Below are 25,747 nucleotides of genomic sequence, written 5' to 3'. Positions count from 1 at the left end.
CGATATAAGACCCAAAGATGGGGAATAAAGGATAGGGGTGTTTTATTTTTATGCTTGATAGAGAGAAGTTCTCTTGTTTGACTCGTAGTGCTGATGTTCGTTTATTGGTTCAAATAATTCAAAAACGAGGTGAATCTCTTTGCTTACTTCAAGGTCATATTTCGATTGCGATTAGTATGGCATACCGTTTAGTGCTTAATTTGTATGGGAGGAGGCGGTTAGGTCGGTTTGAGAGTATTAGTTGTTTGGTAGTTGGGTTGCTGAATCTGAGTGGAAAGATAGGAGGGTTGCGGCAGGCAATGGGTAAGTTAGTGGCTCAGTCTTTGTACCAGAAAAGGTATCTTGAGAGTACGGCTTGTATCAAAACAATTAGAATAGATGGAGTTGAAGTTGTTTTATTTAGTGAGGCTGAGTTGACTATGTATCGTGAGAGTGTGCCTAGTGTCCTGTTGCAAACGGAAGTAGTGATTAGTACTTTGTTAGATTTTGATTTTGCCTTTATTGATGTCCATGCTGGGTTTGGCCCAAGATTGCAAGCTAGTGATTTACCGGCTAGTACTAAAAAGACGGCATGGGTGCTTTTATCTGATATGGTCTTTTGTGGTTTGGGTACTTTGTTTACTGCTGAAGTACTTATGACTGGAGCTGAGTATATAGCTATTAACTTGCATAATTATGGGAGTAAGACTAAAGACTGGCTGCCCAATCATACTCCATCGGGTTTAGTGCTTGAACTAGAATCTGAATTGATGTATGTATATAGGAATAATTGGCTGGCTTCAGTTGGGTTCAACCGGCACAAATAAGACAATTTGGATCGGCGGCTAAAGCATGGTAGTGTAGTACTGGAGATGTATCTCCAATATAGAGAATAAAGTTAGTATTTAAATTCGGATTGGTTAGTGGTTGGACTGGTTTGGCCTTTAGCTTATCAAGTAGGACAAGTATAACAAGACTAGCACAGATTGAGTTTACTGGAGGTGTATTGGGCTGAATCATAGTAGAGATTTCTTCTACTTGTTTGGCAGTAAGTTGATCAACTGGTTGCTCGGCATAGGTAGAGTTGTACCGTTCGGCTACTTTATGGTAGAGTACTTCAGCTATCTTCTGATCACTAGGTACTGTTCTATGTGCCTGACCAAGACTGTTACTTTCTTTGGCCAGTAAAGTCATTATTGTTCCGGTCACTCGTTCACTAGTCATCTGTTCTGGTGGTGGAACTGAACTCCGTACGGAACAAAGGTTCTTAAGTCGTTTCTCAGGTGGGAAGAGCCAATTCAAGCAGTAGATACATGGTGAAGGCCGCTGAGTAAAGAAACAATGGGCTTTAAACCTTTCTGTTCCACAATCAATATACAATCGCTGTGAATTAGTACATTCCATCACTATATAGTAGTAGAAGTTCACCCGGGCTTGAAAAGTATCTAATGCGGCAATGTATACATCATACTCAGCCAAACGGCCAACTGTCTGACTAGCTAAATTGACATCTTGACAGTAAGTTCTAATTTCACCACTAAATCCATCCCTTTGCAACTTTCTACGCATTGCCTCTGTCTTCCACATACCAACTTCATCTTCACCATAAGACTGATGGGCCAAATTACACCATTCCACTCGATCCATATCCACTAATCCCAGCTCACTAATCGCCAATTCTGAGCACTCCACTAACCGATGCACAACCGCCGACCCCAATCCTCCTAAACCAGCCACACAGACGCGCATACCAATACAAATTTCGCAAAACCACACTATCTCAATATCACATTGACTCAACTTGACTCAACTCTAACATAACACAAACTCAACTCAATACCACTATCATATCAATTAACACCCAACTTAACTCAACTCAACTCAACCCAACTCAACTCAACTCAACTTAACACAACACAACATAACACAAACACAAACACAAACTCAAACCCAAACCCAACCCAACTTAACATAACCCAAACTCAACTCAACTCAACATAAACTCAAATTAACCATATCTTTACTTCAATTAATTCCTCTGTCCAATAGATAAACACTCCAACTAGCTGGAAGCCTTAACTACGGCAAAGGTTTTGTACCTAATTAGACCAACATAAGGAAAGTAACTTGCTCTTAAGTGAAACTCGCCCTTATTAAGTGGGCGTGAAGTATCAGCTGTTTTGACAATAATACCTTTCTGAAGATGACTAATCCCGTTTTTCTTTATCAATGTGTCCCAAACGGTTTTTTCACTAATCTTATCTCCTCGTTGGGTTCGATGGACCAAATAGACATAAACTTCCTTAACATTATGATTCAAAGTACTTTCTAGGTTGATATTAGGCGTAAATACCATTGAGCCAGACTTAGCCTTTTGAATAGAAGGCGAACAAGGCAAATCACCACGATTCATCAGTAAAGACCCAATAAGTAAGACAAGACATAAAACACCCAAATAAGAAGAGAAGATTGAAAGAACTTTCCCCAATCGTTTGCTTGACGTATTCATGACAAAAATAAAAAGGATCTCTATGTACTACTCCAATCTCTTCTTATCTCCCCATCTCAATACTAACCCAAGACTCGTCTAGGCTTAAATACCTCATTTATTACTTGCCAGTTGATCCAAAGCCACCAGCTGCTCGTTCAGTTGCACTAAGCGATTCAACTATTTGGGGCATAGCTTGGAAAACAGGAATGATAAGTATTTGGGCAATTCGGTCATGCACTGCATACTCAAAAGGCTGAGATCCAGTGTTCAAAAGCATCACAAAAAGTTCACCACGATAATCCGAATCAATTACACCTCCTAAAGTTATTACACCATGTTTAGAACAAAGTCCTGAGCGACTACTAATTTGACCATAGTACCCAGTTGGGATTTTCATGGCTATCCCAATACTAATAAGTTTCCTTTCCCCGGGATTAATACATCCAGTTTCAGCTGAATACAAGTCATATCCAGCACTTTCTGGAGTAGCTCGTTTAGGACATCGGCCCTTATCATTTAACAACTGAATATTGAAACTAACTGGTTCTAGAGTAGTCATTCGAAAATAAAATTGGCCTGGAATGTATTGATATTGTATTAGGTTGAGTGGGGTTAGTGTTGAGTTGGTATTGAGTAGGGTTGGTTTAGTATTAGGTTGGTATTGAGTGGGGTTGAGTTTAGTTTGGGATGGTTTAAGTTAGGCTAAGTTGGTTTATGTAGTGCTGCCATACGACCACTACCAAATACCAACATAATGCCACCACAATACCAATACGATCAACTTGATTACTAGTAAACTACTCACTACTTAGTACACACTACATACTACTTACTAATACCAATACCACTACTAACACTAACTTAATATGACGTCATCTTATTTTAACTCACCCGTATTTACTTAATAAATGGTGCCCACACTTATCCCAAGTTATCTCAAGTACTATCTTTAATAGAGTATGTATTAGTTAAGTATTAGGTTAGGATTGAGTTGGTATTGAGTGGAGTATAGTTAAGAAAAGATAGATAATAACCCGTACTAGGTCGTAAATAGTAAGTAGTAGTCATTAAATGAAACGGTTTATTGGGTGGAATTGGTTTTTGGTGGAATGTCATTTTGAAAGGGAACGTGCTTAGATAATGCCAAGTCTTTCTTTGATAGTGATTACGGCTTGCCAGTCGCGTTGTGAAAGGGCATCCTTGAAATTGTCCTTGAGCAGATCAATAGACTCTCGAGTAAGTCGACTGATGATTTCGTCGGTTTCAAAGATCTTTTTCCCAAAGACAATTGGATTAGCTGTAGCTGGTAGTTCTATCTTGATTGAAGCTCGTGAATCGGGTTTGATCTTATCTGTTTTGGGGTCGGTTTTTTTATCTTCCAGAATACTGGTGACTTTACCTATGAAAACAGGTCCTTCTTCTCGTAGAACACTAAGTGGAGTACCAAGTCTGAGAATTCCTTCTAGGACTTTAACTCCTAGCACTAATGGTGATCGCTTGGTAAAAACACATCCAGGCACAATAGAAAGAATGCACGGGAAAACAACTTTATCTTTAAGTTGTTCTTCAGCTGAAGCCCAGAAGTCTTCCATATGTTTCTTGTACCGTTCAGTTAAATGATAGATAATCTCAGCCGTGATAATTTTGACACCAAAATCTTTAGCTAAAGATAGTGTTTCAGCCGTAGGATGAATGTCAAAACAAAGCATAGTAGCAAATTCCGGCCTTCTTTCTAAGATAGTAGCTACTTTCATGATATCTTTTTTTGCAATACTACCTACACCTACACTTCTAATCGGAATTTGCTGATCTTTCAAAATAGAGATAAGTGCTTCTAGTGCTCCTAAAGTTGAAGCTTGGGCATGAATACCATCTTCACCTACCGCATCAAAAATACTACCCGTACTAGATGAACTGCCAGAAACAAGATTTTTAATCGTATTTCTTATCTGTTCTTCAGCTTCAGCTTTAACTTGAGCTACTTGGTCCTTAGGTACGGCATAAACTTTACTCCCAGCTAAAGCTCCTTCTAGTTTAGGAGCTACAATTCTAACTCCAATAGCTGCTTTAACTTGCTTATTCTCCTGGTACTTAGACTTAACTCGCGTCTCCTTCATGGGATGGGGAGTAAGTAGTTTGCGAATAGTTGTATCAACTGCTCCATTTTGCGTACAAACTACAATACTATCTCCTTCTGAAAGAACTCCACTTGATAAGATAACATCGATAGAAGGTGCTTTACCCTCTTCTGATCTTGATTCCAGCACCATACACTCAACTTGTTCCGCGAACTTCACTCGTTTAAGCATACGTGTTTCCACTAAATTCACCAGTAAAGATAACAAATCGCCAATTCCTTCTCCAGTTATAGCTGAAGTAGGTACAATTGAAATATAAGATTTAGGATCAGGGTTTTTTAAGAAGATAGCCGTATTAAGACCTTCCGCGGCTAATTCCAAAACAATCTTTTCAAATCGATCTTTAAATTCACTTTGGGCGGCTTTGGTTTGCTTTTTGATTGAAAAACCAGTATTACTTGATTTCCAGCCATTAATCCTATCTATTTTGTTTAAAGCAATAATAAATGGAGTCTTTCTGGACCTTAAAATCTCAATACTCTCTTTAGTCTGTAATTCCAGACCGTGCATAATATCAACTACTAGAACAACAATATTGCACATAGAAGACCCGCGATTTCTTAGGTTGGAAAAAGCTTCATGGCCTGGTGTATCTATAACTAAGAGACCTGGAATGTGTTGGGCTGTTATACGGTACTTCTTCTCTAACTCTTGCATGGGAATGTAAGTAGCTCCAATCTGTTGAGTAATTCCTCCGGCTTCGGCTAGTTGGACTTCAGTTTCTCTGATTCGATCAAGTATTTTGGTTTTACCCGTATCGGCATGGCCTAGAATACAACAAATTGGACTACGATAATCGGACTCTTTCTTCTCTTCTTTCTTAAGAGAGTAGTGTTGGGTGGGTTTCTTAGCTGGTCGGGCCATAGTTAATCTGGCTAGTTTATTGGCCAGTTGATCTTCTGGGGTGGGTGATTGACTTTCAGCTGGAACTTTATCTGAACTTAGATCTTCGATTTGTTCTTCTTCTTCTATCTCTTCTGGATTGTTTTGATATTCAGTATACATACTGTACATCTCTTCATAGCTAGTATCCTTTCCTTTCTTTTTGGCCATATTAGGCAAATTTTGCTTGGTTGTATATAATTGGAGTGATTAGATAGTGAATTTAGTTGATATCTGTTTTGGTTTGAGGTATTTTTGCTTGGTTTTTGTTTTGATAGGACAAGATTTAGTCTAGGTGGTATTAGGCCCTGGTTAAGGCAAAATCTAAAAGGAAAGACAGAAAGTTTTGAAATTGAAGATGTTCTATTTAGATTTAGATTAGATTTAGATTAAGTTGGGTTGAGTTGAGTTGAGTTGAGTTGAGTTGAGTTGGTATTGGATTTGGATAATAAATTGAGTAAGTTAAATAGATATGAAGTTAGTAGATATGAAGTTAGATAATAAATTGAGTAAGTTAGTAGATAGGAACTAATTCACAATGTCTTTATTGAGTTAGAGATCAGATGATAAGAGATCATCAATAGAAGGAATGACTGGGTTAGTAGTTGGGGTAGGAAGCTTTTGCTTGGAATTAGTAGTGATTGGGTTGGGGTGGGTTGGCTTGGTAGAGGTTAGTATTGGGTTGGTAGGAATTGGGTTTGTATTGGTAGGAATTGGGTTTGTATTGGTAGGAATGTTAGATGTTGGGTTGGTGTTAGTGTTAGTGTTAGTAGTGGGTGTGGTATGGTTGGTGGTGGTATGGTTGGGTGTGGTATGAGGAGTAATAGGAATAATGGGTTTGGGTTTGGGTTTAGGGATGATATTAGGAGTTGGTGTGGTGGTTGATTTGGGGGAAGTAGAGATAGTAGAGATAGTAGAACTAGACGGAGTAGATAGGGGGCGGTTGGGTCTAATTAAGTTATTCTCATCTAGGGCGGTTTGTGGATTGGGCTTGATTTTCTTGATGGCAGATGCATAGTGCTTATCATAGCAGCAGCTGCCTAGAGCTGTTCCAAATTGTCTGAGGGCTCGTTTAAGACTATCAGTGATCGCCGACTTGTGGGCTTGTTTGAAGGCTTTGCCTTTGCCTTTGATTCTCTCGGCGGATCCAACTCCCATATCTTCACGGTACGTTCCATCTTTAAGTATAACTCGGGCAATCGCACTAACTGTAACTGTGTATCGCTCATCGGGATATTCTTCGATAGCTAGTACATCTATCTTTTTAATCTCTGAAGACCATCCATCGAATCCAAAGATTCTGTTAGCCACTTGAATAATGGCCCAGCCCTCAACATAGGCCTCTTCAGTATACCCAGTATTTCGGAACTTGATGTACTCGGGACCAAGAAACTTATTCAATTGTTGCTGACGTTCAGAGGAGGTCATTAAAAAAATGGCTGGAATCAGTGAGTATATAGAGAAAGAGATGTCTATTCAGTGGTAATATCAGTATTTAGATGTATAATAAACCAACCAACTTAATTGTACTTGCTGGTGCGTTGTGATTAGCTGATCAGATAATATAACTTTATTGAACCATCCCAATTTAGGTCTTAGGGATGGACTAAGAGACACTTAGACTCGTACTAAGCGCAGAGACTTCTGGATAGATCTCTTGAACAAGATAAATACTTTGATAAGTTAGCATAACTCGGAATATTTCTTCAGCTAAGTCGGGGGAGAGTTCAGCTGCTTTTTGGAAAAGACTGAACCCATCAGGATTACCTTTAGCAATAGTAGCTTGGGCCTTCTGGAGGAGTAGTGAGCCATTATAAGGATCCATATTAATAGCCTTTTCTAGACACTTATTGGCCTCTTCAGTATTGTTAAGGGTAGTATGTCCTATATAGAGGAAGAACAAAGCCCGCGGTGAATTAGCGAAGCGTTTAAGAGAAAGACGATCAATGACTTCTTGGAGTAGAGTTGGGACATTACTTGATTCAATTTGGGAATACAATTCAATAGCAGCACAAAGAGCATTAATATCATCTGGGAAGGCACGAAGGGCTTTTTGAATGGTTTTGATGGCTTCTTGATGCTCGCCTAGAGAGAATTGTGACTTGGCGTTAGCAATAAAGGGTAGAACTATTTCACCTTCATTTTCTAGTTCAAGGATATTAACCAAGTACTGGCCCATATTATCACTAGTCAAGTAAATCTGGGCCAAATACATACGCACAATAGGATCGTCTTTCTTTTTCATAAAGGATGCTAGTTGGGTTTCTTGCATATCAACTGGAATGTTTTTGAATTTTTGAATATAGATAGAAAGAACATCACCGTAAATTGTATCTGAACTTTTCAAAAACTTAATTGCTTCTTCAGGTCTATCTTGAATAAACCGAATATTACCGATCACAAACCTACTTCGTTTGGTCAGTCGTTGAGTAGCTAATGATTTTTCTAAAGACTTGATAAGTTCAGTATAGGTCTTTCCATCAATATAGGTAAGTAACTGTATATCTTCTGCTGATGCTTCACCAAAGGCGGGATCGCGCAAGGTTTCTTTGAAAATCAGTAGAATCTCTTCGAGTTTCACAAAGGGAACAACAAGAGTATCGGTTTTGCTGGATATTAAAGCAGCTTGTTCTTTAGCTAGCTGAGCTATTTTAACATCCAGAAGATTGTGCCATTCATTCAAGTATTGCGTACAACTGGAATTAGTTGGAATGGAATTAGTTGGGCTGGAGTTAGTTGGGCTAGAATTAGTTGGAGTGGAGTTAGTATTGGTAGGTGTTGCTTGCTTATTCAGATCATGTTTTTTGATAATAAGGTAGGCAGTGATGACAGCTAGGCCTTTAAGCCCGCCGTATCCTTTATCTAGCTTTTCAAGTTTAGCCAAACGATTGAAGGTATTCATGTGCAATGGATTGAGCTTAAGAGTTTGTTCGGCATAGGTCAAAACCTCTTGATAGTTCTTCATGGCTAAGTGGGTTTGCGAAATATTGTTACAGAGTTTGGCTGCTAGATCTGGTTGTAATTCAATTGGACCTAATAAAGATAAGGCATGAGTGTACTGTTTAAGTGCTTCTTCGTAGTTCTGAGCTAAGTAATAAGCAGTCCCATCTTCCTTGATTTCCAACGGGGATTTGGTTTTATACTTAATATACTTATAAGTTGCGTATCCAACTGCTATCGCCGTGGTAAGATAAGCCAGCCAGAAGGGGGTTTTCTTACTCTCCATAAAATTTGCCGAGTTAGATTGCTTATGTATTGAATTGAGTTAGTTTAGTATAGTATTAGCATTAGTTTGGGTTGGTATTGAGTTGGTTTAGTGTAGTATTAGTGTTGGGTTAGTTTGGTATTGAGTTGGGTTAGTGTAATATTGAATTAGTATTGGTATTAGTATCAGTATCAGTGTAGTATCAGTATTAGTATTGAATTGGTTTAGTGTAATATTGAATTAGTGTAGTATTAGTGTAGTATTGAATTGTTATTTGGTTTATATATAGTGCCTGCTTTATTGTGTTGTATATGTTGAGTTGTTATTGTGCTGGTTAGTATTGGGTTAGTACTAGATTGATTGCAATTGATAATAAATTGATATAAACATAGTATTAACTGAATACAAGAGGCCTAATCTACTAGCCAGAATTGCCTTTGATGCGCTTGACGATTTCGTCGAATTCTGATGGATGAATTCGGTATAAAGGATTGTGGCCGGGGTCGTTCATGGTGGGGCCATAGAGATACCAGAAAATGGCTCCCATAATCACAAGTAAGATAATAATACTGATACTAATGCACACAAACTTATAAGAGAGTTGCTGTCTTCGAAGTTTCTTCTTATCTATTTCGTTCTTTTTATCTTCAATCAGTTCTTCTCTGGTGATATGGAAACCATCTATCCAGCCAATTAACTGGTTCCACCAGTCTCTTACAATAGACATTCTGGGCGATAGTTTCATTTGATCTGGAAGTACTTGGGTTTGGATAGAGCTTGTATTTGATGCTTTCATGGTAAGAGCTTGCTTGGAATTTAGCTCTGGATTAGCAGATGCAGCTGATATAGTGATGGAATGAGTGAATAAAGCAACTAGGACAATAGATATAATAGTTAAGTAATTCAGTCTTACCATTTCTCTGAAAAAATTTCGATTGATTACTGATCAAATCTAGCCGAATTTTGGGTTTTGATAGTGCTGAGTTGTGTTGAATTGGGCTAGTATTAGGCCGGGTTATTGGATTAGTATTCGGTTGGTGGTAGATTAAGTTGTATTTATATTGGTTTTATTGTTGGCTAGGGGTTATTTTGGCATTTTATTTGGTTTGGGTTAAGTTGGATTTAATTTGCACGTTTTTCCTTTTATGGTAATTTACAACAATCTGGCCCGATAAGGAAAATTGCTTACATAATTCCATTTGTAGAGCTAAATGGTTTAGGATGGATTAGTGCTAATGCAGTTAGGGTTTGTGAAAGACTTCATTCCAACTGTACCGGAAACTGTCAAAGAGAGAGACGGCGAATGGTTTGGTGACTGGAGTAGATGAGGTTGTGGTGGCAGGAGTAGATGGAATTGTGGTGGCCGGAGTAGATGGGATTGTGGTGGCTGGAGTAGATGGGATTGTGGTGGCTGGAGTAGATGAGGTTGCGGTGCTGGGTTCAGTTAGCCAGTCAATAATTTTAGTGAGATAGGTGGCGAAGTTATCTTCGGCGATGTCCTTGGGTGCTGGGCCGGTAGGGATGACTGGCTGTGCAGGAGGCTCTATATGGGCAAAGCCTTCAAGGGCGCTTATTGAGTGGTGATAAGCCAGTATGGCCGTGAAAGTGACAATTCCGCCTATCACAACCGCAAGGGCGGCATAGCGCATGGTTTTGTTTAGTTTAATAAGAGACTCTTCTTCTGGATTGGTTCTATACTCCCAGTTGTGAGCTACTCGACTTTCAAGTAACACGCCGGCCAAGAGGCAAATGGCAGATAAGCAAATGATGTTAGCGGCACAGACAACTTGAATAACACTTGCAAATGGAATAAGAAGCACGCACAGATTGGCAATAACCAAAAGTAATCCAGCTGCGCCGTAAAAGCCACAAGATATCTGGCGGACTAAACGGATATGATCTTGGCGATGTCGATTGCTAACTAACGAAAAAATCAAGCTGAAGACCAGGGCTAGTATCTCTAGAACGAACACAACGATAAACGACCAGCGCATTGCAGTATAATAAGAAGCTGCTGTATTGGCGGTAAGCACCACGAAGTGGGCATGAATGCATATGGCTACCAAAACAGACATAACAACCGCAATAAAGACTTTGTTAAGTAAGTGATGGTTTCTATATCTACTGTACATAAAGCTAATCCGGAGACAGGCCAGCAATATAATAGCCACCGGAATAATCAATGGCATCATCTTCGGTATAACCAGTAAGGATAATACCAATAAGAATGCAACAAACCCATATACAGCGGTTAGGGCTTGCTTGAATAAGCTAAAACTACCTCGATAAGTATCTTGAGTTGGGTAATTCGGGTCTTTAAGTGGTGCTGTAGATGTATCTCTTTGTATCGACCAGTTGCCAAGCACATCGCGAAAGGTCGTGAGATGCTTCGTTAGCTCGTCCTCAAGCCCATCAAGATTCTGCTCGCCTCCATTAACTGCGTATAGAGTAAGCACTATTTGCCGTTGCGGAGCATAAACATGGAGAAGAATCAAGAGCTTTGTGAGGTAGCGGTAGCATGCCTCGTTCTTAAGTAGAGCTTCAATTCGAACTTCAATCTTATTGGTGTTATATAAACCGACTATATCACTGTTTGTTAGTTTCCAAGGATTATTGTAGAGAGAGATTGAAGTACTTTTGAAAAGGCGAACACTGCACATCGGGCCTACCGGTGCTGGTTCAGCGGCAGCGGCCTGGGGATCTGTTGGTGGTGCGGGTGGAGGTAGATTGGCATCAGGAGCAGTAGGTGCTGCGGCGCCTAAGAGAAAAGCATCTATATTCTCAAGTGCAAAATCAAAATTAGTCTCGCCCGTATCATGTAATAAAAAGGAATGCTGCAGTGGATGCCATTTAGTAATAAGCGAAGTTATAAGACCATCCTCAGGAGTAGTCCGGCAGCACATTTCGGCGTATTTAAGCACAGCATCAATCACGTCGTGGGAGAATAGAGCGGACTTTTCTCCAAAGATATCTTGGGCCCCTGGGTCGCGCGATTGGTTAGCAATAAGATCTACTAATTCTGCTCGTGTGGCTGGAGCGCTACGCTCTATCTCAAAAAGCTGTTGAAAGCCCTTCTCTATCTCAGTGACCATCTTAATATTACAACCCAGTTCGGTGTCGGCATCGGCTGGGAGGCGAGCCCAATTGCGTCCAAAAAGATCTTTAAGATACTTGTTCCAATTATTATGGGCTTTGTTGGCCTTTTGGGAACTGCCGAGGTCGGTCGGCACACTGTTCTTGCCGCCGCTAAACAAGATAGCATGCAAACATGCAAGATCAAAGAAAGCCTTGGCACTCGCAACTTTCAGAGTTTCAGTGGCTACTTTTCCAGCATAGATAGCGGTCAGATGCTTAAGATACTTTTCTGTGTCGGGTCTAGCTTCGTTATTATGTGCAAGTAAACAAACAATAAACCCATCGCTGGGCGTTGCATCTGTCTCGTCGTTGGATATAGCATCTTTAATAAACACGGCGTGTTGGTCCTCCAGTTGGTACATTAAAACATCGGCAAAGAGCATATTCGCACGTTGGACTAGACGTTCTTCACTAATGGATCGTCGTTGATACTCATTTCTGAGCTCAGTTAGAAACGGATTGACTCTTTGGGCCCAGGGCACCTCTAGCTGGAGTAGCAGGGGCATTGTGCAATGGACATACCCGTTAGGCCGATAAAGAAGAATCAGACATATCGCATAAAACAATATACAGCATCTTTTAAGACTGTTCATTAAACGTCAATTCATAATAGATAAATAGTTATCAGAGTGGCCTTAAAAGGAAACTTATAACATGCATTTATTGGTATTTATCAGTTGCGATATTAAGTGGTTATTTCAAGCCCGGCTTTTCATTAGTAGCTTAAAGTAAGTTAGTATTGGTTGCTTTGGTTAATTAGCAAGCAGCCAGAGAGTTCTGGCTAATAACAGCTGGCCAGTAGTCTGGGCGTTGGTTGGTAGAAGACAAATAGTCCTGGCTGGTTAATAAACGCACTCCCTGCCAACTAGGCTAAATATCATAAATACTAACCCGTTCTGCCCGTGGTACCATTTGATTGTCTCGTTCTATGCGATAGAAGTACTCGGTGCACTCGGTCCTGAGAAGTTCACTAACAAACTCTTCATCGTGTGTAATCACTAGTAGCTGGAAAGTTCCTTCGGCCTTTCGGGCTTGGATGATTGAGGAAAGAGCATTGGCCAATGCATGAATATTAGCTTTGTCAAGATTAGTGGTTGGTTCATCAAGTGAAAGAAGCCCGCAATTAGTGCTGAAAGCTTCTGCTAGAGCTAGTCGAACAACAATAGAAGCAAGCATTTTCTGACCAGCACTAACTCGACCGCGCATCTCGACCTCAATTCCGTCCTTCTCCATAACCAAAGCATAGTTCTTGTCCATCTGCGAAACAATTTTGATGCTATCTATATCTCCACCCGTGTACGTCATTGTCCATATTTCTTTAATGATAGCATTGACTTCAGCAAGTTTATCGGCATGGTAGCGCACAATGGCAGCTTGAAGTCCTTTTACATACTTCTCAATATCAGCAATGCTTTCATTGACTACCTTAATAGTAATAAAAGCGGATAGTTCTTGCTCTTCAATTTTATCATATTCAAGCAACTCCTTTTGATCTTCTTGGTGTTGTTTTTGTAGATTAGTCAACTCGCCGATGCATTCTGAAAGAACCTTTTGTTTCTCCTCTATCTCGCGCTCAGTATAATTGAGAGCTGTTTCCTGTGTATCTAGATGGGCGGGCGTAACTGGGCATTGGGCAATTTGTTCTTTAAGGTACTGGGCACGAATAGAGTTATCAATGAGGCTTTTTTGTTCGATCGCGCGCTGGACTTCAAGAGTGCGTTGTTTGATTTGGTTCTGTTTTGCAAGGATGGAGTTGTTCTGGTCTTGAAGTTCGGCCTCACGGATTTGGTCGTCCGTGGTGTAAGTGATTAAAGCTAGCTTTCTTTCGCGGTCTTCGGTATCAGCTATTTTGTCTTTGATTAGGAGAAGAGTGGACATGCCCTGTCGGGAGAGGTAAAGAGACTTAAGTTCTTTCTGGCGGCGGTTTAAGGCCATCTCTTTTTCTTTGAGGTCTTGGAGTTCAGAGGTCTTTTGAGTTTTGCTAAGACCAAGTTCTTCTTGTTTAGCAATTAGATCTATCTTTTCCTTTTTAAGTAAATGTACGTCATCAGTTAGTTTGCGCCGCTTTTGAATAGTTTCTTCGATTTGCCTGATTCGCTTGCGGGCATTGTCCTGTTTGGTAAGGTACTCCTGGTGGCGCTGGTTTTCTTTAGCTTCGAAGTGCTCGATTTCCTGGAGGCGTTGCAGACACTGGCGGTGCTCCTCAGCAAGAGCTTGTGGGTCGGTGCTATGAAGGATAATAGAGCTGGCAACGCCCTGTAAATGACCTATTTCTTGGTCTAGTTTTTGAACTTGAATGATTGAGTCGAGTTTAGCCTGTAATCGAGTTAGTAAAGCTGTCCATTCCGCCACTGGCTCTGGCTTAGTAGGACTAATACCAACCGAGCGATTGGACAAGCCAATAGTTGAGATTGCATTGATTAAAGTTTTGATTATGACTTGTTGGCGGTCTGTTTCAGCTGATTGCCTGACTAAATCTAGTTTCTTAGTTAGATCTTCCTTTCTTTGGGTAACCTGTTCCAGATTCGTACTGATCTTCTGTAAATGACCTTTAGCAATCCCAGTGTTAAGAAAGGCCTTACAAAAGGGACACGAATTAGTAGCACGTTCTAAGAACTCAGAGTAAAGCTTTGCAGTGGCTTCTAAACCGCCCAGACACTTAGCTGTTTCTTCAAGTGTGCTACTATAACCCGTACACAGCTGAACTTCTTTTTGGTCTTTGATGCGTTGTAAGACTTCGCTCTTAGAAATAGGACCAGTTGATGTTTCCATAGTAGAAGTAAGATGTCCAAGCAACTCTTCTATCTTTTGAAGCTTTTGGTTTTGAATCAAAGTTGAAGCAAGCTCTTGTGCCTCTTTCTGAGCAGCTGCTTGAGCCTGTTCCTTTTGAGCAGTCTGAGCTCGGTCTATTTTGACCTTCAGTTGCTGAACTTCCGCTTGAGTTGTGGTTTTGATTTGAGCTAGAGACTCAGCACTAGATTGAACGGGTAAACCCCCAAGACAGAGTAGGTGTTCTTTTTCCTTTGCTTTCTTGGATATCTCCGCCATAAGCATTTCCTTCTCTTTCCTTTTCTCTGACTCCTGCACAATATTAGCCGTTTCCTCTTGTAATCTAGCCATTTGGGCCAATAAGGTCTTTTTGTTATACTCTTTCCGCTCGTAAGCTGTACTTAGAATAGTCTGTTGCACTTCAATCTCTTGGTAAAAGGCTTCAGTAGAACTAGCACTATCTTGAACAAGTAAGGCATCTATTTCAGCCAGTCGTCTTTGAATAGTTGCTTGCTTTTCTTGCAGGACTCCCATCTGTCCAGTCTTATCCCTTAAAGTTTGGATAATTCGATCATGTTGTCCTTCCAACTCATCCTCGGCCCGTTTAAGCAATGCATCCCTCAACTTACTTTGTTCTTCAATCAGACCTAAGAGCTCAGAGTATGTTTGAGCTGAATGTAAATCTATCTCTGGCCATTCTTTTATCTCTTCACTACTTAAATCCTTACCTATACAATCTTTAAGTATATCATTGATCTCTAGCCAACTACTTTGTAACCGCTCCATTTCCTTTTTAGCCTCCTGCTTACCCTCAACCTGTAGCTGTTTAACTACTTCTTTCAGTCGCTCGGCCTCTTCTCTTGCTTGATTTACTCGATGTTTAATACTTTCCTGTTCGGCTAGACCCTTAAGAATACTTTCTCTTTCCTGGACTAGTTTAGCATTGGCCATGGTTAAGTCTTCTATACATTCAGCCATCTCTTCTGCCTGGGCCATTTCTTTAAGTTGACTAATCGGTAAGTCCAAAAGTTGTTTACTGGATAGACCAACTAACTCGGCTTCCGCACATTCCTTATCTCTTAAACGTACTTGAATCTCTTCTTTTTGTTGACGTAATTCGTTCTGTTCTAGCTTTAAGGTCTGCAGCCGGTTTTGGAAAGTAGTTGATTCGGCCATAACCCAATCAATTCTTTGAGTAGTCCTGGCAATACGTAAATCCAGCCGTTTCTTAGCCTGTTTCTTCTGTAATAACATTTCATGACGACAAATCAGTAGTTTTAAATCGGCACTCTTCTCTTTCTTGAGAGCAGCTAAAGCTTCAACTGCCTTCTGAAACTGTGCAGAAGCAAATATACCATCCATTCTCTTCTTTACCAATGCTGGATCTCCTAAAGGCCAAGTAGACTCTTCTTGATGACAAAAGATCACATTATCTAGAACTGCCGCTGAAGTACCCAAAAGCATAGGAACTTCACTATCTAGTCCAGATAATTTATTACAAAGTAATCGCTTCTCTCCCCCTTCAACCGCCCATAGTGCACTTTCTAGAGTCTTTGTTTCCTTACGCTGTCGTCCAACCTTCTGCCACAGTCCACGCACTAGAATATATTCTCGACCATCACAACCCACAAATTTCATCATAACTTGGGCCTTTGTCTCACTTTCTCTTGACAGTTGAGCATCATGTACAAATGCGCCACTCTTACTATTTGGAGGCAATCCGCCGGTAGTAGCATACTTAAGAGCCTCGATAATAGTTGTTTTGCCTGTGCCATTTCGACCTACCACTAAAGTAAGTGGCGAAAACACTTCAATAACTGCCGGATGCTCTTCAGGAAAGGCCCGAACCCCTTTTATCTTCAGTTTCTGGATACCCGACATAAAAACTTAAATTTCAACTAGATATCTTAAATAGCCAATCAATCGATTGTTTTTACCATCTTAACTGCCCAAAATCACACCTTGCATTCTATCAACCGATTCAAATAATTAATCCTTATCTCACCAAATCCGGCCATCTTAACCACTCCTCTTTATTTACTGCAAGTATCACCAGTTACTCTTAGAATTAAACTTCAATCTCAACCAAGTACTCATTTAAGTATTCAAGTAGTCACATAGTCATCTACTCATATCAATATTCAATCTAATTTACTCAATCAAATACTAACCCAATACTAACTCATACTAATTGTTGTAATGAGTTAACATATTGGTTAGCCCGAAAACAGTCCCTGCGACACTAACTCAATACTAACCCAAGATCTTATTTGACCTTGGGGTTTAGGGATTACAAGGTACATGTGATATAATGAAGTAAAGGCTGGATTCGTATTGTATTTAGAGGTTGTAGGTATAGACGCTTTTTGAGTTAGCGAATACTTCTAGCTCAAAGTATGCAACCCAGTAAGAACTTAAGTCGACGGCTAAGTTACCACAATTAGATTTATTGAGTTCGGATTGAGTTAGGAGAGGTGGTGTTGAGTTCGGATGGTATTAGGATGGTACTAGGATGGTGCTAGGCTTATGGAAGTTTGAGATGTATGAAATAAACCTTGTCGTGTTTGAATGAGTTATTAGAGTAGAGTAGGATATCAGGAATATAATAACCCAAGTAGATGAGTAAAACGGGTTCAGAAAAGACCATCTATAGATCCGGGATGATAGAAGGATTGAGTGCTCATTAAGGTCTGAGAGTAGAAGTAGGTAGTGGAGTAGCGGATGCATATTCTATACACTCGTGAATACTGGTGGCCGTCTTGTTATTTGTTAAGTATGGTTTAAGCTTAGTTTGCAGTTGTTTTGTCTTCTCCGCGAGAGTTTGAAAGTGCTCTAGTAGAATCCTCAGATCTGAAGCCCATAGTTTAATCCGTTCGACCGGGACGTCCATATATGCTTCTGGTAGGGAAGGATCGCAAAAACGACGGGCTTCACTAAGCCGATCCCAAAGCTCAGCCCTCTTTAAAAGCCATGTATAAGAGGTCTCTACTGCGAAAATATTATCACCCTTCTTAGCTATCTTCGCGATTACTTCGTCTGTTGGCATGGTTTTTATCATATCAACAATATCTAATTTTGAAGTAGAATTGACAATGTCCTGTGTTTGACTGTCGACAGCAATATTGGCATAGGCGCCTACTGTTGTATTAGGAACGTTTAAAAGGTTGGCACCCAGTAGCCGCAGTTTTAGCATGCTATACAAGAAGTGTCTGAGCTGCTGCTGAGCACAAAAAGTCGAGCTGGGCAGCGTTGTGTTGTCGACAATTGTCTTCCAAGATTCAACCATTGCTTTGATATTACTTGGAATCTGCACCCAAAGTCTGAGTGGATTATACACAATCGCTATATTGTAATAATCCAAAAGAAACCCATCTGTAACTATTATGATCTTATCCTCAATATCCTCCTCATTTGATGTTCTAAGCAAAGAAGCAAGAGTGACTCCCGGGACACCCTCAGTTACACCTTCTAGTTTTGCAATATAATCATGAATAACCCGATGGCGATATTCAAGTTCTTTTATAACATTAACCAAGGCATAAGATAAAGAATCTTTCTCAATGTCAGAAGAACAAGCTTTAACGCCAGGATTATCAATTGGTTGGCAATTATCTAGCATTGCAAATAGTTGGGTTAAGTCGGAATCATTTGCTAAACCGACTTTCAGTGCGCTTTCCCAGAACTCTAGATACATTGTAAGTGTTTTAGCATCATTGGATGTCGCATTGGCAATTCCATAATATGAATGCAAACAGTTTGGATTGGCATTGTACTCAATCACATCATTAAAAAGCATTGGCATGTCATGATTTTTGATACAATGATTCCTCCAGTCCTCTATCGATGTTGTATTTTCACGAACAAGCAGATTGCGACCCCATAATACTAGCCCAGTCAGTCCGGCACTTATCACTCCACAAAACAAATTCATATCTTTCTTGTCTTCCTATCCTAATATACTCCTAAGTTTATCAACTTTGATCGGCAGGTGTCATCTTAATTTTAATATCATATTAACTCAAATACTAACCCAAATATTAATCCAGAGACATTCATCGCATTCTCTTTCAAGCACACATAACCCCTTAGATACACAACTCGTGTTTAGTACAATAAGCTGTACTAAGTTGCAGTAAGCTAGATTATAGTTGAGTTATATTTTGGAATCTAATTTAGAAATAAAGCTTGTGTCTTAGTATTCGGCTAATCTTTGATTGGTATATATAGTATCCAATACGAAGTCCATCTTAACTAATGCATACTCTATTAAAGACATACCTCGATATGACAAAGTCGGCCATTTATTGAATATAGACGATGATATGACGTCATCCTAACCCAATACCAACCCAATACAGATACTACTGGTTAGTATTTGATATGCTATGACGTCATACTCTACCAACCCAATACTAATACCAACCCAACTTAATACTAATGCGATCAGTCCATAAGTAAACGATTTGGTATGAGGAAGGAGTAGTGGTTGTGTAACGACATTACAATCTAGTATTTTCTTTGAGAGTCTGAATAGTTATGGAAAGTCAAAACTACTCTTAACCCAATACCAACCATAACCTAACTCACCCCAACTAAACCCAACCTAACTCAATCAAATATCATATGAAAATAAACCAAATCAAATCATTCATTTAATCTACCGCCATCATCCAGCCCCACTAACACCTCCCAACTCCATCCATCTTAACTCCACCCACTACTAACTCAATTCATACCATTTTATTGATATACTTGAAAGTATGGGTGCATCATAATAGATTTAGCCGAAGGTCTTTCCATCGGATTATAAACCAACAAGTCATTAACTAGTGACTGACACTCCTTATCTGGTAAGTCAACTCCAGCTACTTCCCATAAAGGAAATTCCGGCTGAAAGTTCTTCAAGGCCGTCACTCCCTCCCATCTTTGCTCATTAGGAGTTCCTAGTACTTGAAAGATCTTGTACAACTGATCTATCTCGGAATCACCAGGAAACAATGGCTTCAACAGAACAAACTCAGCAATAATACAGCCCAAAGACCAAACATCTACTGAAGTGGCATAATGTTTAGCTCCTAAAAGTATTTCCGGCGGTCGGTACCATAAAGTAACTACTTCACAAGTCAAAGTATGCAAAGGCACTCCTACTAATCTACCCAACCCAAAATCAGCTAACTTTATCTTATCTCCCGTAATCAAAATATTCTGAGGCTTCAAATCCCGATGCAAGATCCCAATTGAATGACAGTACTGCAAAGCCGAAACTAACTGGTAGGCAAAATCTCGTACTTGTTCCCGACCTAAACTCCGTCTCTCCTTCCGTAAGTAGTCCAAGTACTTCTTCAAATCAATCTCCGCATACTCAAAGACTAAATACAACTTGTTCTCCGTATATATCACTTCGTATAATGCAATAATATGCGGGTGTTTCAAGTTCTTCAGTAAAGATATCTCTCTTATCGTAGTAGCTGGCACTCCCTCCCTATCATCACTCAACCGCACTTTCTTTAAAGCCACAATCCGACCTGAACTCTTCTCCCGCGCCTTGTAAACTACCCCATAAGTCCCCTCCCCTATTTTCTCTATCTTCTGGAATGTCTCAGACATGGGCTATCTAAAACCACCCAAACAAAAAGAACGCTTCCAGCTGGACTCGAACCAGCGGCCTTTCGGTTAACAGCCGAACGCGATAACCAACTACGCCATGGAAGCACACTACCCCTCCAACCCTCCCTACCACAACCCTTCCCAAACCATAAATACTACTCATGCAGCGATTACGTCATCAGCTATCTCTTTCTTTTTTTTACCCCTAGTTATGTCCAAAGCCCAGTATAAGAAAAGTCTTAAACTATCTCTAAATGAACTTAAGACTCCTAAAGGAAGAACTCCAGAAGATAGAATGAAATCAATCAAAGTGAAATTACCCCAAGATATCATTAAATGTGCCGCTAAGACTGAAAAGGCTATGAAAGCCATGGAGAAGCACAATACGATTATCTTTGTCTGTGATCTTAAGGCTACTAAGCCAGAGATTAAGGAGGCCATTCAAAAGCTCTACTCTGTAAAGCCAAAGAAGGTTAACACTGCTATTACCTTTAAGGGGGAGAAAAGGGCCTATGCTATCTTTGGTGCCGAGCACAGTGCTATTGAGATTGCTTCAGCTGCCGATATTCTTTAATAAACTGGGTTATTATTGGTTTTAGATATGATTTTGATTTTGATTTTGAGTAAGTCTTTTGATTTTGATTTAGATAAGCTAGTAAGTTTAGTAAGTCTTTTGATTTTGATTAAATTGAGTGAGTTGAGATAAGCTAGTAAGTTGAGTAAGTCTTTTGATTTAGATTAAATTGAGTAAGTTTAGATTAAGTTTAGATAAGATTTAGATAAGCTAGTAAGTTGAGTAAGTTTAGATAAGATTTAGATAAGCTAGTTAGTTGATTTAGATAGGCTTATTTGATGTAATAAATAGTGAAGTACTTAGTTTATTGGGTAGTGGGTTAAGGTGTAGTGGTTACTTGGTGGTCGGCAAGTACGGTGGTGATGTTCTGGGAAAGCTCGTTGGCGCAGTAGTTGACCAGGTCCTCTTGGGTGATGGCGGCCGTGAGTTGGACTAGTTGATCGGTATAGTTGATGCTGAAGTGGTGGAAACGCCAGAAGTTAAGGCGTTGGTTGAAGTACTCCTGGGGATTGCTGGCTTTGTGTTGGTAGAGGTTGATTAGTGAGTGCTGGATGGTGGAGAATTGGGAAGGGGTGAGTTGTTGGATGGTAGAGGATATACTAGCAATAAATTCGATGACGGCGGTTTTGATTGTTTCATAGGGGTAGGTGGTTTGTACTAGCCAGTTGATTTGAGCTTGGGAGAAGAAGGGAGTAGATGCCATCTGCACTATGTAGCCGTAGGACTTTTTGGTCCGGAGTTCATCAAAGAACTTAGTGGAGAGGGCTTGGGAGATTAAGTCGGCGATAATGAGGTTTTTAATGGGAGTGAACTGAGTTACTTCATGGGAAACCAGGAGGGCGATGTTGGTTTGGTCTTGGACGGATACATTGACGTGGGTTAGGAAAGGTGGGGTTAAGATGAACTTCTTTTCGGGATTGGGTATGATTTGGGTTTTGATTAGCTGGCAAATGCGGGTGAATTCTGATTGCGTAAGATTGCCGATAGTATAAAGCTTAATGTCGGCTTCAGTGAGGGAGAAGAAGGTCTGAATAGTTAGGTTTTGGGCGGCTTGAAGGCATGCATCATCATCTAAGTACTTGTAGTAGTTTTTGGCTTTGGCTAGGCCTAGGATAGCTTTACTAGCGGGAATTGTTTGTTTCTGGGCATCGTACTTGGCAAGGGCGGCATTGATGGTTTGAGTAAGTAGTTCTTCTTTCTGGGTACTGAATTCTTGGAAGAAGATAGTAATGAGATCTTCCAGTACAAGTGGGTTACCACTGAATGAGACTGAAACTGCTCCTGATCCTTCCACAATATAATCAAGAGATACGCCTGAGGTTTGCATTTCCTCTTTATGAGTAAGTAGGAAGTTGTTCAAGAAGGCGACTGCATATCCTGAGAAAGAAACGAAAGTATTGATGGTCTGATAGATATCATTACATCCTAAACAGAGAATAAGGTAGACGTCTTTAGAATGAATATCTTGTTTGTGGATTAAGTGGGCTTCGAATCCATCTTCGGTAATGGCAAAGTGTTCAAACTCTTTGTCGGCAGGAATGACGTACTCTTTGATATTCTTGAAAGATGATCCAAGGGGATAGGCAATGTTTTGGTTGCGGGCGGTAGTGAAGTCTATTTCTTCTTTTGTATCGGTACTAATCCAGGCCAGTTTGGTTTGGAGTGCATCAATATCGGCATCGGTTGTTTTAGAGACATCGGTAAGGAAGTACTTGACTTCAAAATGAGGATCGGATAGGAGAGGGGTTTCCGGGAAGAGATCGTTAGTTTCAACCATAACTAGCCAGTTAGACCGATTGGTCATAATACTAAGTATGTAATCAAAATCTTCTTTGTTAAAACTAACCCAATCATAATCACCAGTGAAAATGTCTTTGAGTTGGCGGTAGCATAAGTTAGTGGCTACCTGTAAGGTAGTTGTTAACTGGTCACTTGGAGCAATACGCTGCTTTTTCTTTTCCATGAGGTTAGCGTGTTTCTGGTAGAGATTATCAGTGGCATGGTCTTTGATCATGTTAAGGTAAGTTTCGATTAAGTTTAAGAGACTGGCAATCTTCTCGGGAGTAGCATCAACTAAAGTATAATGAACAATAAAATGAGTCAGATCTCTTTCCATTTGGGCAAATATAGTATTGGAAGATATGATGTTGTTTTTCAAAAGAATGGCATTGAGACCTTCAGAACTGCCATTCTCTAACATTTTGATCAAAAAGTTCAGAGTTTGTTCCTGGTATGCAAATCGTAGGGCTGGTAAAAAGACATGGATAGTAAGTTGAGTATTAGACTTCTCCTCTTTGTACGGCCGGTAGTAGACAATCTTGTTTTTAGTCTCCTCGGTGCCAATATCATAGGACTTATCAGCACGGTCTCGTTTAGTGGCAGGTTCAATATGAGTAGGCTCACCTGAAAACTCCCACTTAGCGTCTTTGTAGGCCTTGACGTCACTAAAGAACTCAGTAGCATACCCTTTCAACTCCTCCAGACTCTCCTTGCCGAAAATGACCAGAGTCATATTCTGGGGAGTATAATGGTACTTCCAGAAGCTCATTAAATCAGCTCGAGTTGTCTTAGCTAGAGTCTTTTCTGAACCAATATTGAACTTGGACATAGGATGGGTCTTTTTGATGAAATTACTCATTAGAATAATGCGGCGGCTGGCATTATTGGGAAGATTCATTTTCATCTCACTATCAACGGCCTTCTTTTCTCGTTCTAAGGCATTCTCACTAATCTGTGGATCAATGAAGAATCGACTGAGAATAGAGAGGGCTTCTTTGCCATGCTGAACTGGAAGAAGATGGAAATAGTTGGTTTCAAAAAGAGCGGTGTATGCATTACGGACACCACCATTACTGGCAATGAAGTTGGCGTAGTAGTCTTCTTCTGGGTACTTGTCACTACCCATAAAGAGCATGTGCTCTAGAAGATGGGCTAAACCGGGATGTTCAGTAGGATCATTGGCTGAGCCGGCGCCTACTGAGAGAGTTGCAGCTGCCATGGTTGCAGTTGGGTTACTAATTAGTACTACTCGCATGCCATTGGGAAGTTTCATCTCTTCATAAAGGTTCTGGTCTTTATCTCCACAAAGTTGTGTACAGAAGTCCTGTTGTCCCATTCGAGATTTAAAATATCGGAATCCTAATTTAGCTAATCTAGTTGTCAGAAATGTATCTAAGAAGACCGATAGATTTTTGATAACTCGATGGTTCTTGGAGGGTCTGAGTTTAGTTGGCATTAAATTGATATTGAGAAATAATTCATAAGTTTAAGCGTCGAAATTCCTAAAAGAGTATTTCCTAATGTGGTAATTTCCCAAACGGGTAATTCTAAAAAAGTATGAAAGATCATAAGATTATATTTATGTAATGTTGCACGCCAGTTTTGCAACTCGCCGAACTTGAAATTTCAAAACTGGTTGCAGAAAGCGAAGCTCGTCACTTCCAGGCCCGAAATTGTGGATTCCGAGGCTGGTGAAACAGAATACAATAAAGATGCTTTATTTGAAAATCTAACAACTACTAGTTTAAAATATACACGGACATACTATACTAACTCGAGTTCGCACTATTTTGCGAATGTTTTGAAAGTGGCTATCAACCCAATAGAGATAGATACCTTCAGGTCTTTCGCTCTCTTCCTTTCTTATCTGAAAGTGCTTTAAAGTAATAAACTCTCCTTTTATTGTTTAATTCTTATCGGTTATCAGACTCTATGATATAAACAGATCTAGTATAATCGTTGACAAGAAGCCTTTATTCGTCCTGCTATTGGGTTAGCAATATGTTGTTCGGATCGATATTTAGCAGTAATTCATCTTGATCAGTGCCTAACAATAATCAATACTAAACACGTACACCTCTTTACTCAAGTGTATTTGCCAGCCTCTGTAGTATAGTTCCTGACTCCGGCAAGTAAAAGCTAGTACCAGATTGCCGTCTATTCTTAGTATTGTTATCATAACCCCATACCAATCCAAATACTAACCCAATAGAGAACTCTTTTACCTTTATACGAACCCAATTACTACCTCAGCTCATCCTATTCAAGTACTTCTGTCGGTGGCTGGTGTCTATCCGCTCCTCTATAGGAGCTATCTTCAACTGGATAAGCACTATGTCTGGGTACTCTACCGGTGTGTTCCATTATAACCTGTTATTCAGGACCATAGGCATGTTTGCCCTCCTTTACAGTCGATACTATTGGAGAACAGATAGATATAAAGGTTTGGCATATACTCCTGGTAAATATTGAGTTATTTGTGTGGTCTCTGCTACAGCCAGTGTTGTTCTTAACATATCCAACCCAACCACTAACCCAATACCAATCCAATCGTGTTATCATACGACCACTACTAACCCAACCCAAAGATCTACCTGATGTTTTGCCAGCTAATTACGCCCTGCAACTTTAATAGAGTCAATCTGATTCAACCAATTTAGTTTTACATATCTACCCTACAATTCAATATGACGTCATCCTCACACACAACCATATTTATTTAACAAATCACATCGATACTCGTCTCAATAAATGTCTTTAATAGAGTCGGTGTTGGCCAATGAACCCTATCCAACTCATGGTCATAGAAATACTAAAATGTCTTCGGGCACCTCTAATGAAGTGCATAAGATCATGTCATCCTCATCAAAAGAATTGGATTTAAGGTATTCAGTAAGGCCTATAACATAAACCTTTAGGCAACTGCTAGACGGTTGGTCTTGGTCTGGAAAGTTAGTATCAATATCTAGGCATTCACAAGTTGGGAGATCTTTGCCTTTCGCGGTCCTGGCTCTTAAACTAACAATAAGGTCCTTTTGGTAGTCTAATTCTAATCTGAGGATGAATTTGTCTATCCAGTTGACATCGTTAAGAAAGTCTATCTTAGTCATATTGGGGTAGACTAGACTTATAAGTTTGATTGAGAAATGTGTTGCTAGTGGCCAAATGAATTTCTGCACATTTGATGT

The 25,747-nt window shown here is 40.0% G+C and overlaps 15 protein-coding genes across 15 annotated transcripts; 2 read left to right on the top strand and 13 right to left on the bottom strand.

Moving 5' to 3' along the window:
* Window positions 1-50: 50 nt before the first annotated feature.
* Window positions 51-806, top strand: NEHOM01_1940 (uncharacterized protein; the record flags this gene model as incomplete). Its single annotated transcript, XM_051490818.1, has 1 exon — window positions 51-806. One exon carries the CDS (start codon window positions 51-53, stop codon window positions 804-806), a length of 756 nt encoding a protein of 251 aa, XP_051346778.1.
* Window positions 790-1,728, bottom strand: NEHOM01_1939 (uncharacterized protein; the record flags this gene model as incomplete). The annotated part of the gene is made up of 1 exon (XM_051490817.1): window positions 790-1,728. The coding sequence occupies one exon, from the start codon at window positions 1,726-1,728 to the stop codon at window positions 790-792; it is 939 nt and encodes a 312-aa protein (XP_051346777.1).
* Window positions 1,729-2,041: 313 nt separating this feature from the next.
* Window positions 2,042-2,488, bottom strand: NEHOM01_1938 (uncharacterized protein; the record flags this gene model as incomplete). Its single annotated transcript, XM_051490816.1, has 1 exon — window positions 2,042-2,488. One exon carries the CDS (start codon window positions 2,486-2,488, stop codon window positions 2,042-2,044), a length of 447 nt encoding a protein of 148 aa, XP_051346776.1.
* Window positions 2,489-2,588: 100 nt separating this feature from the next.
* On the bottom strand, window positions 2,589-3,029 carry NEHOM01_1937 (dUTP pyrophosphatase; the record flags this gene model as incomplete). Its single annotated transcript, XM_051490815.1, has 1 exon — window positions 2,589-3,029. One exon carries the CDS (start codon window positions 3,027-3,029, stop codon window positions 2,589-2,591), a length of 441 nt encoding a protein of 146 aa, XP_051346775.1.
* A 574-nt stretch (window positions 3,030-3,603) lies between these two features.
* On the bottom strand, window positions 3,604-5,661 carry NEHOM01_1936 (translation initiation factor 5B; the record flags this gene model as incomplete). The annotated part of the gene is made up of 1 exon (XM_051490814.1): window positions 3,604-5,661. The coding sequence occupies one exon, from the start codon at window positions 5,659-5,661 to the stop codon at window positions 3,604-3,606; it is 2,058 nt and encodes a 685-aa protein (XP_051346774.1).
* Window positions 5,662-6,042: 381 nt separating this feature from the next.
* Window positions 6,043-6,918, bottom strand: NEHOM01_1935 (DNA repair and recombination protein RAD52; the record flags this gene model as incomplete). Its single annotated transcript, XM_051490813.1, has 1 exon — window positions 6,043-6,918. One exon carries the CDS (start codon window positions 6,916-6,918, stop codon window positions 6,043-6,045), a length of 876 nt encoding a protein of 291 aa, XP_051346773.1.
* Window positions 6,919-7,096: 178 nt separating this feature from the next.
* Window positions 7,097-8,716, bottom strand: NEHOM01_1934 (uncharacterized protein; the record flags this gene model as incomplete). The annotated part of the gene is made up of 1 exon (XM_051490812.1): window positions 7,097-8,716. The coding sequence occupies one exon, from the start codon at window positions 8,714-8,716 to the stop codon at window positions 7,097-7,099; it is 1,620 nt and encodes a 539-aa protein (XP_051346772.1).
* Window positions 8,717-9,116: 400 nt separating this feature from the next.
* Window positions 9,117-9,611, bottom strand: NEHOM01_1933 (uncharacterized protein; the record flags this gene model as incomplete). The annotated part of the gene is made up of 1 exon (XM_051490811.1): window positions 9,117-9,611. The coding sequence occupies one exon, from the start codon at window positions 9,609-9,611 to the stop codon at window positions 9,117-9,119; it is 495 nt and encodes a 164-aa protein (XP_051346771.1).
* A 325-nt stretch (window positions 9,612-9,936) lies between these two features.
* Window positions 9,937-12,423, bottom strand: NEHOM01_1932 (uncharacterized protein; the record flags this gene model as incomplete). The annotated part of the gene is made up of 1 exon (XM_051490810.1): window positions 9,937-12,423. The coding sequence occupies one exon, from the start codon at window positions 12,421-12,423 to the stop codon at window positions 9,937-9,939; it is 2,487 nt and encodes an 828-aa protein (XP_051346770.1).
* Window positions 12,424-12,700: 277 nt separating this feature from the next.
* NEHOM01_1931 (DNA repair protein RAD50) lies at window positions 12,701-16,480 on the bottom strand (the record flags this gene model as incomplete). The annotated part of the gene is made up of 1 exon (XM_051490809.1): window positions 12,701-16,480. The coding sequence occupies one exon, from the start codon at window positions 16,478-16,480 to the stop codon at window positions 12,701-12,703; it is 3,780 nt and encodes a 1,259-aa protein (XP_051346769.1).
* An 802-nt stretch (window positions 16,481-17,282) lies between these two features.
* Window positions 17,283-18,401, bottom strand: NEHOM01_1930 (uncharacterized protein; the record flags this gene model as incomplete). Its single annotated transcript, XM_051490808.1, has 1 exon — window positions 17,283-18,401. One exon carries the CDS (start codon window positions 18,399-18,401, stop codon window positions 17,283-17,285), a length of 1,119 nt encoding a protein of 372 aa, XP_051346768.1.
* A 938-nt stretch (window positions 18,402-19,339) lies between these two features.
* On the bottom strand, window positions 19,340-20,206 carry NEHOM01_1929 (cyclin-dependent kinase 2; the record flags this gene model as incomplete). The annotated part of the gene is made up of 1 exon (XM_051490807.1): window positions 19,340-20,206. One exon carries the CDS (start codon window positions 20,204-20,206, stop codon window positions 19,340-19,342), a length of 867 nt encoding a protein of 288 aa, XP_051346767.1.
* Window positions 20,207-20,417: 211 nt separating this feature from the next.
* On the top strand, window positions 20,418-20,780 carry NEHOM01_1928 (large subunit ribosomal protein L23Ae; the record flags this gene model as incomplete). Its single annotated transcript, XM_051490806.1, has 1 exon — window positions 20,418-20,780. One exon carries the CDS (start codon window positions 20,418-20,420, stop codon window positions 20,778-20,780), a length of 363 nt encoding a protein of 120 aa, XP_051346766.1.
* Window positions 20,781-21,099: 319 nt separating this feature from the next.
* On the bottom strand, window positions 21,100-24,015 carry NEHOM01_1927 (insulysin; the record flags this gene model as incomplete). The annotated part of the gene is made up of 1 exon (XM_051490805.1): window positions 21,100-24,015. The coding sequence occupies one exon, from the start codon at window positions 24,013-24,015 to the stop codon at window positions 21,100-21,102; it is 2,916 nt and encodes a 971-aa protein (XP_051346765.1).
* A 1,345-nt stretch (window positions 24,016-25,360) lies between these two features.
* On the bottom strand, window positions 25,361-25,747 carry NEHOM01_1926 (uncharacterized protein; the record flags this gene model as incomplete). The annotated part of the gene is made up of 1 exon (XM_051490804.1): window positions 25,361-25,747. A coding segment is annotated over one exon (387 nt), but the record flags the coding sequence as incomplete, so codon positions are not given.

Source organism: Nematocida homosporus (genome assembly GCF_024244095.1).
Source record: "Nematocida homosporus strain JUm1504 chromosome Unknown 4465, whole genome shotgun sequence".
NCBI classification, from domain to species: Eukaryota; Fungi; Microsporidia; genus Nematocida; species Nematocida homosporus.
This window is presented reverse-complemented; position numbering and strand designations above follow the sequence as displayed.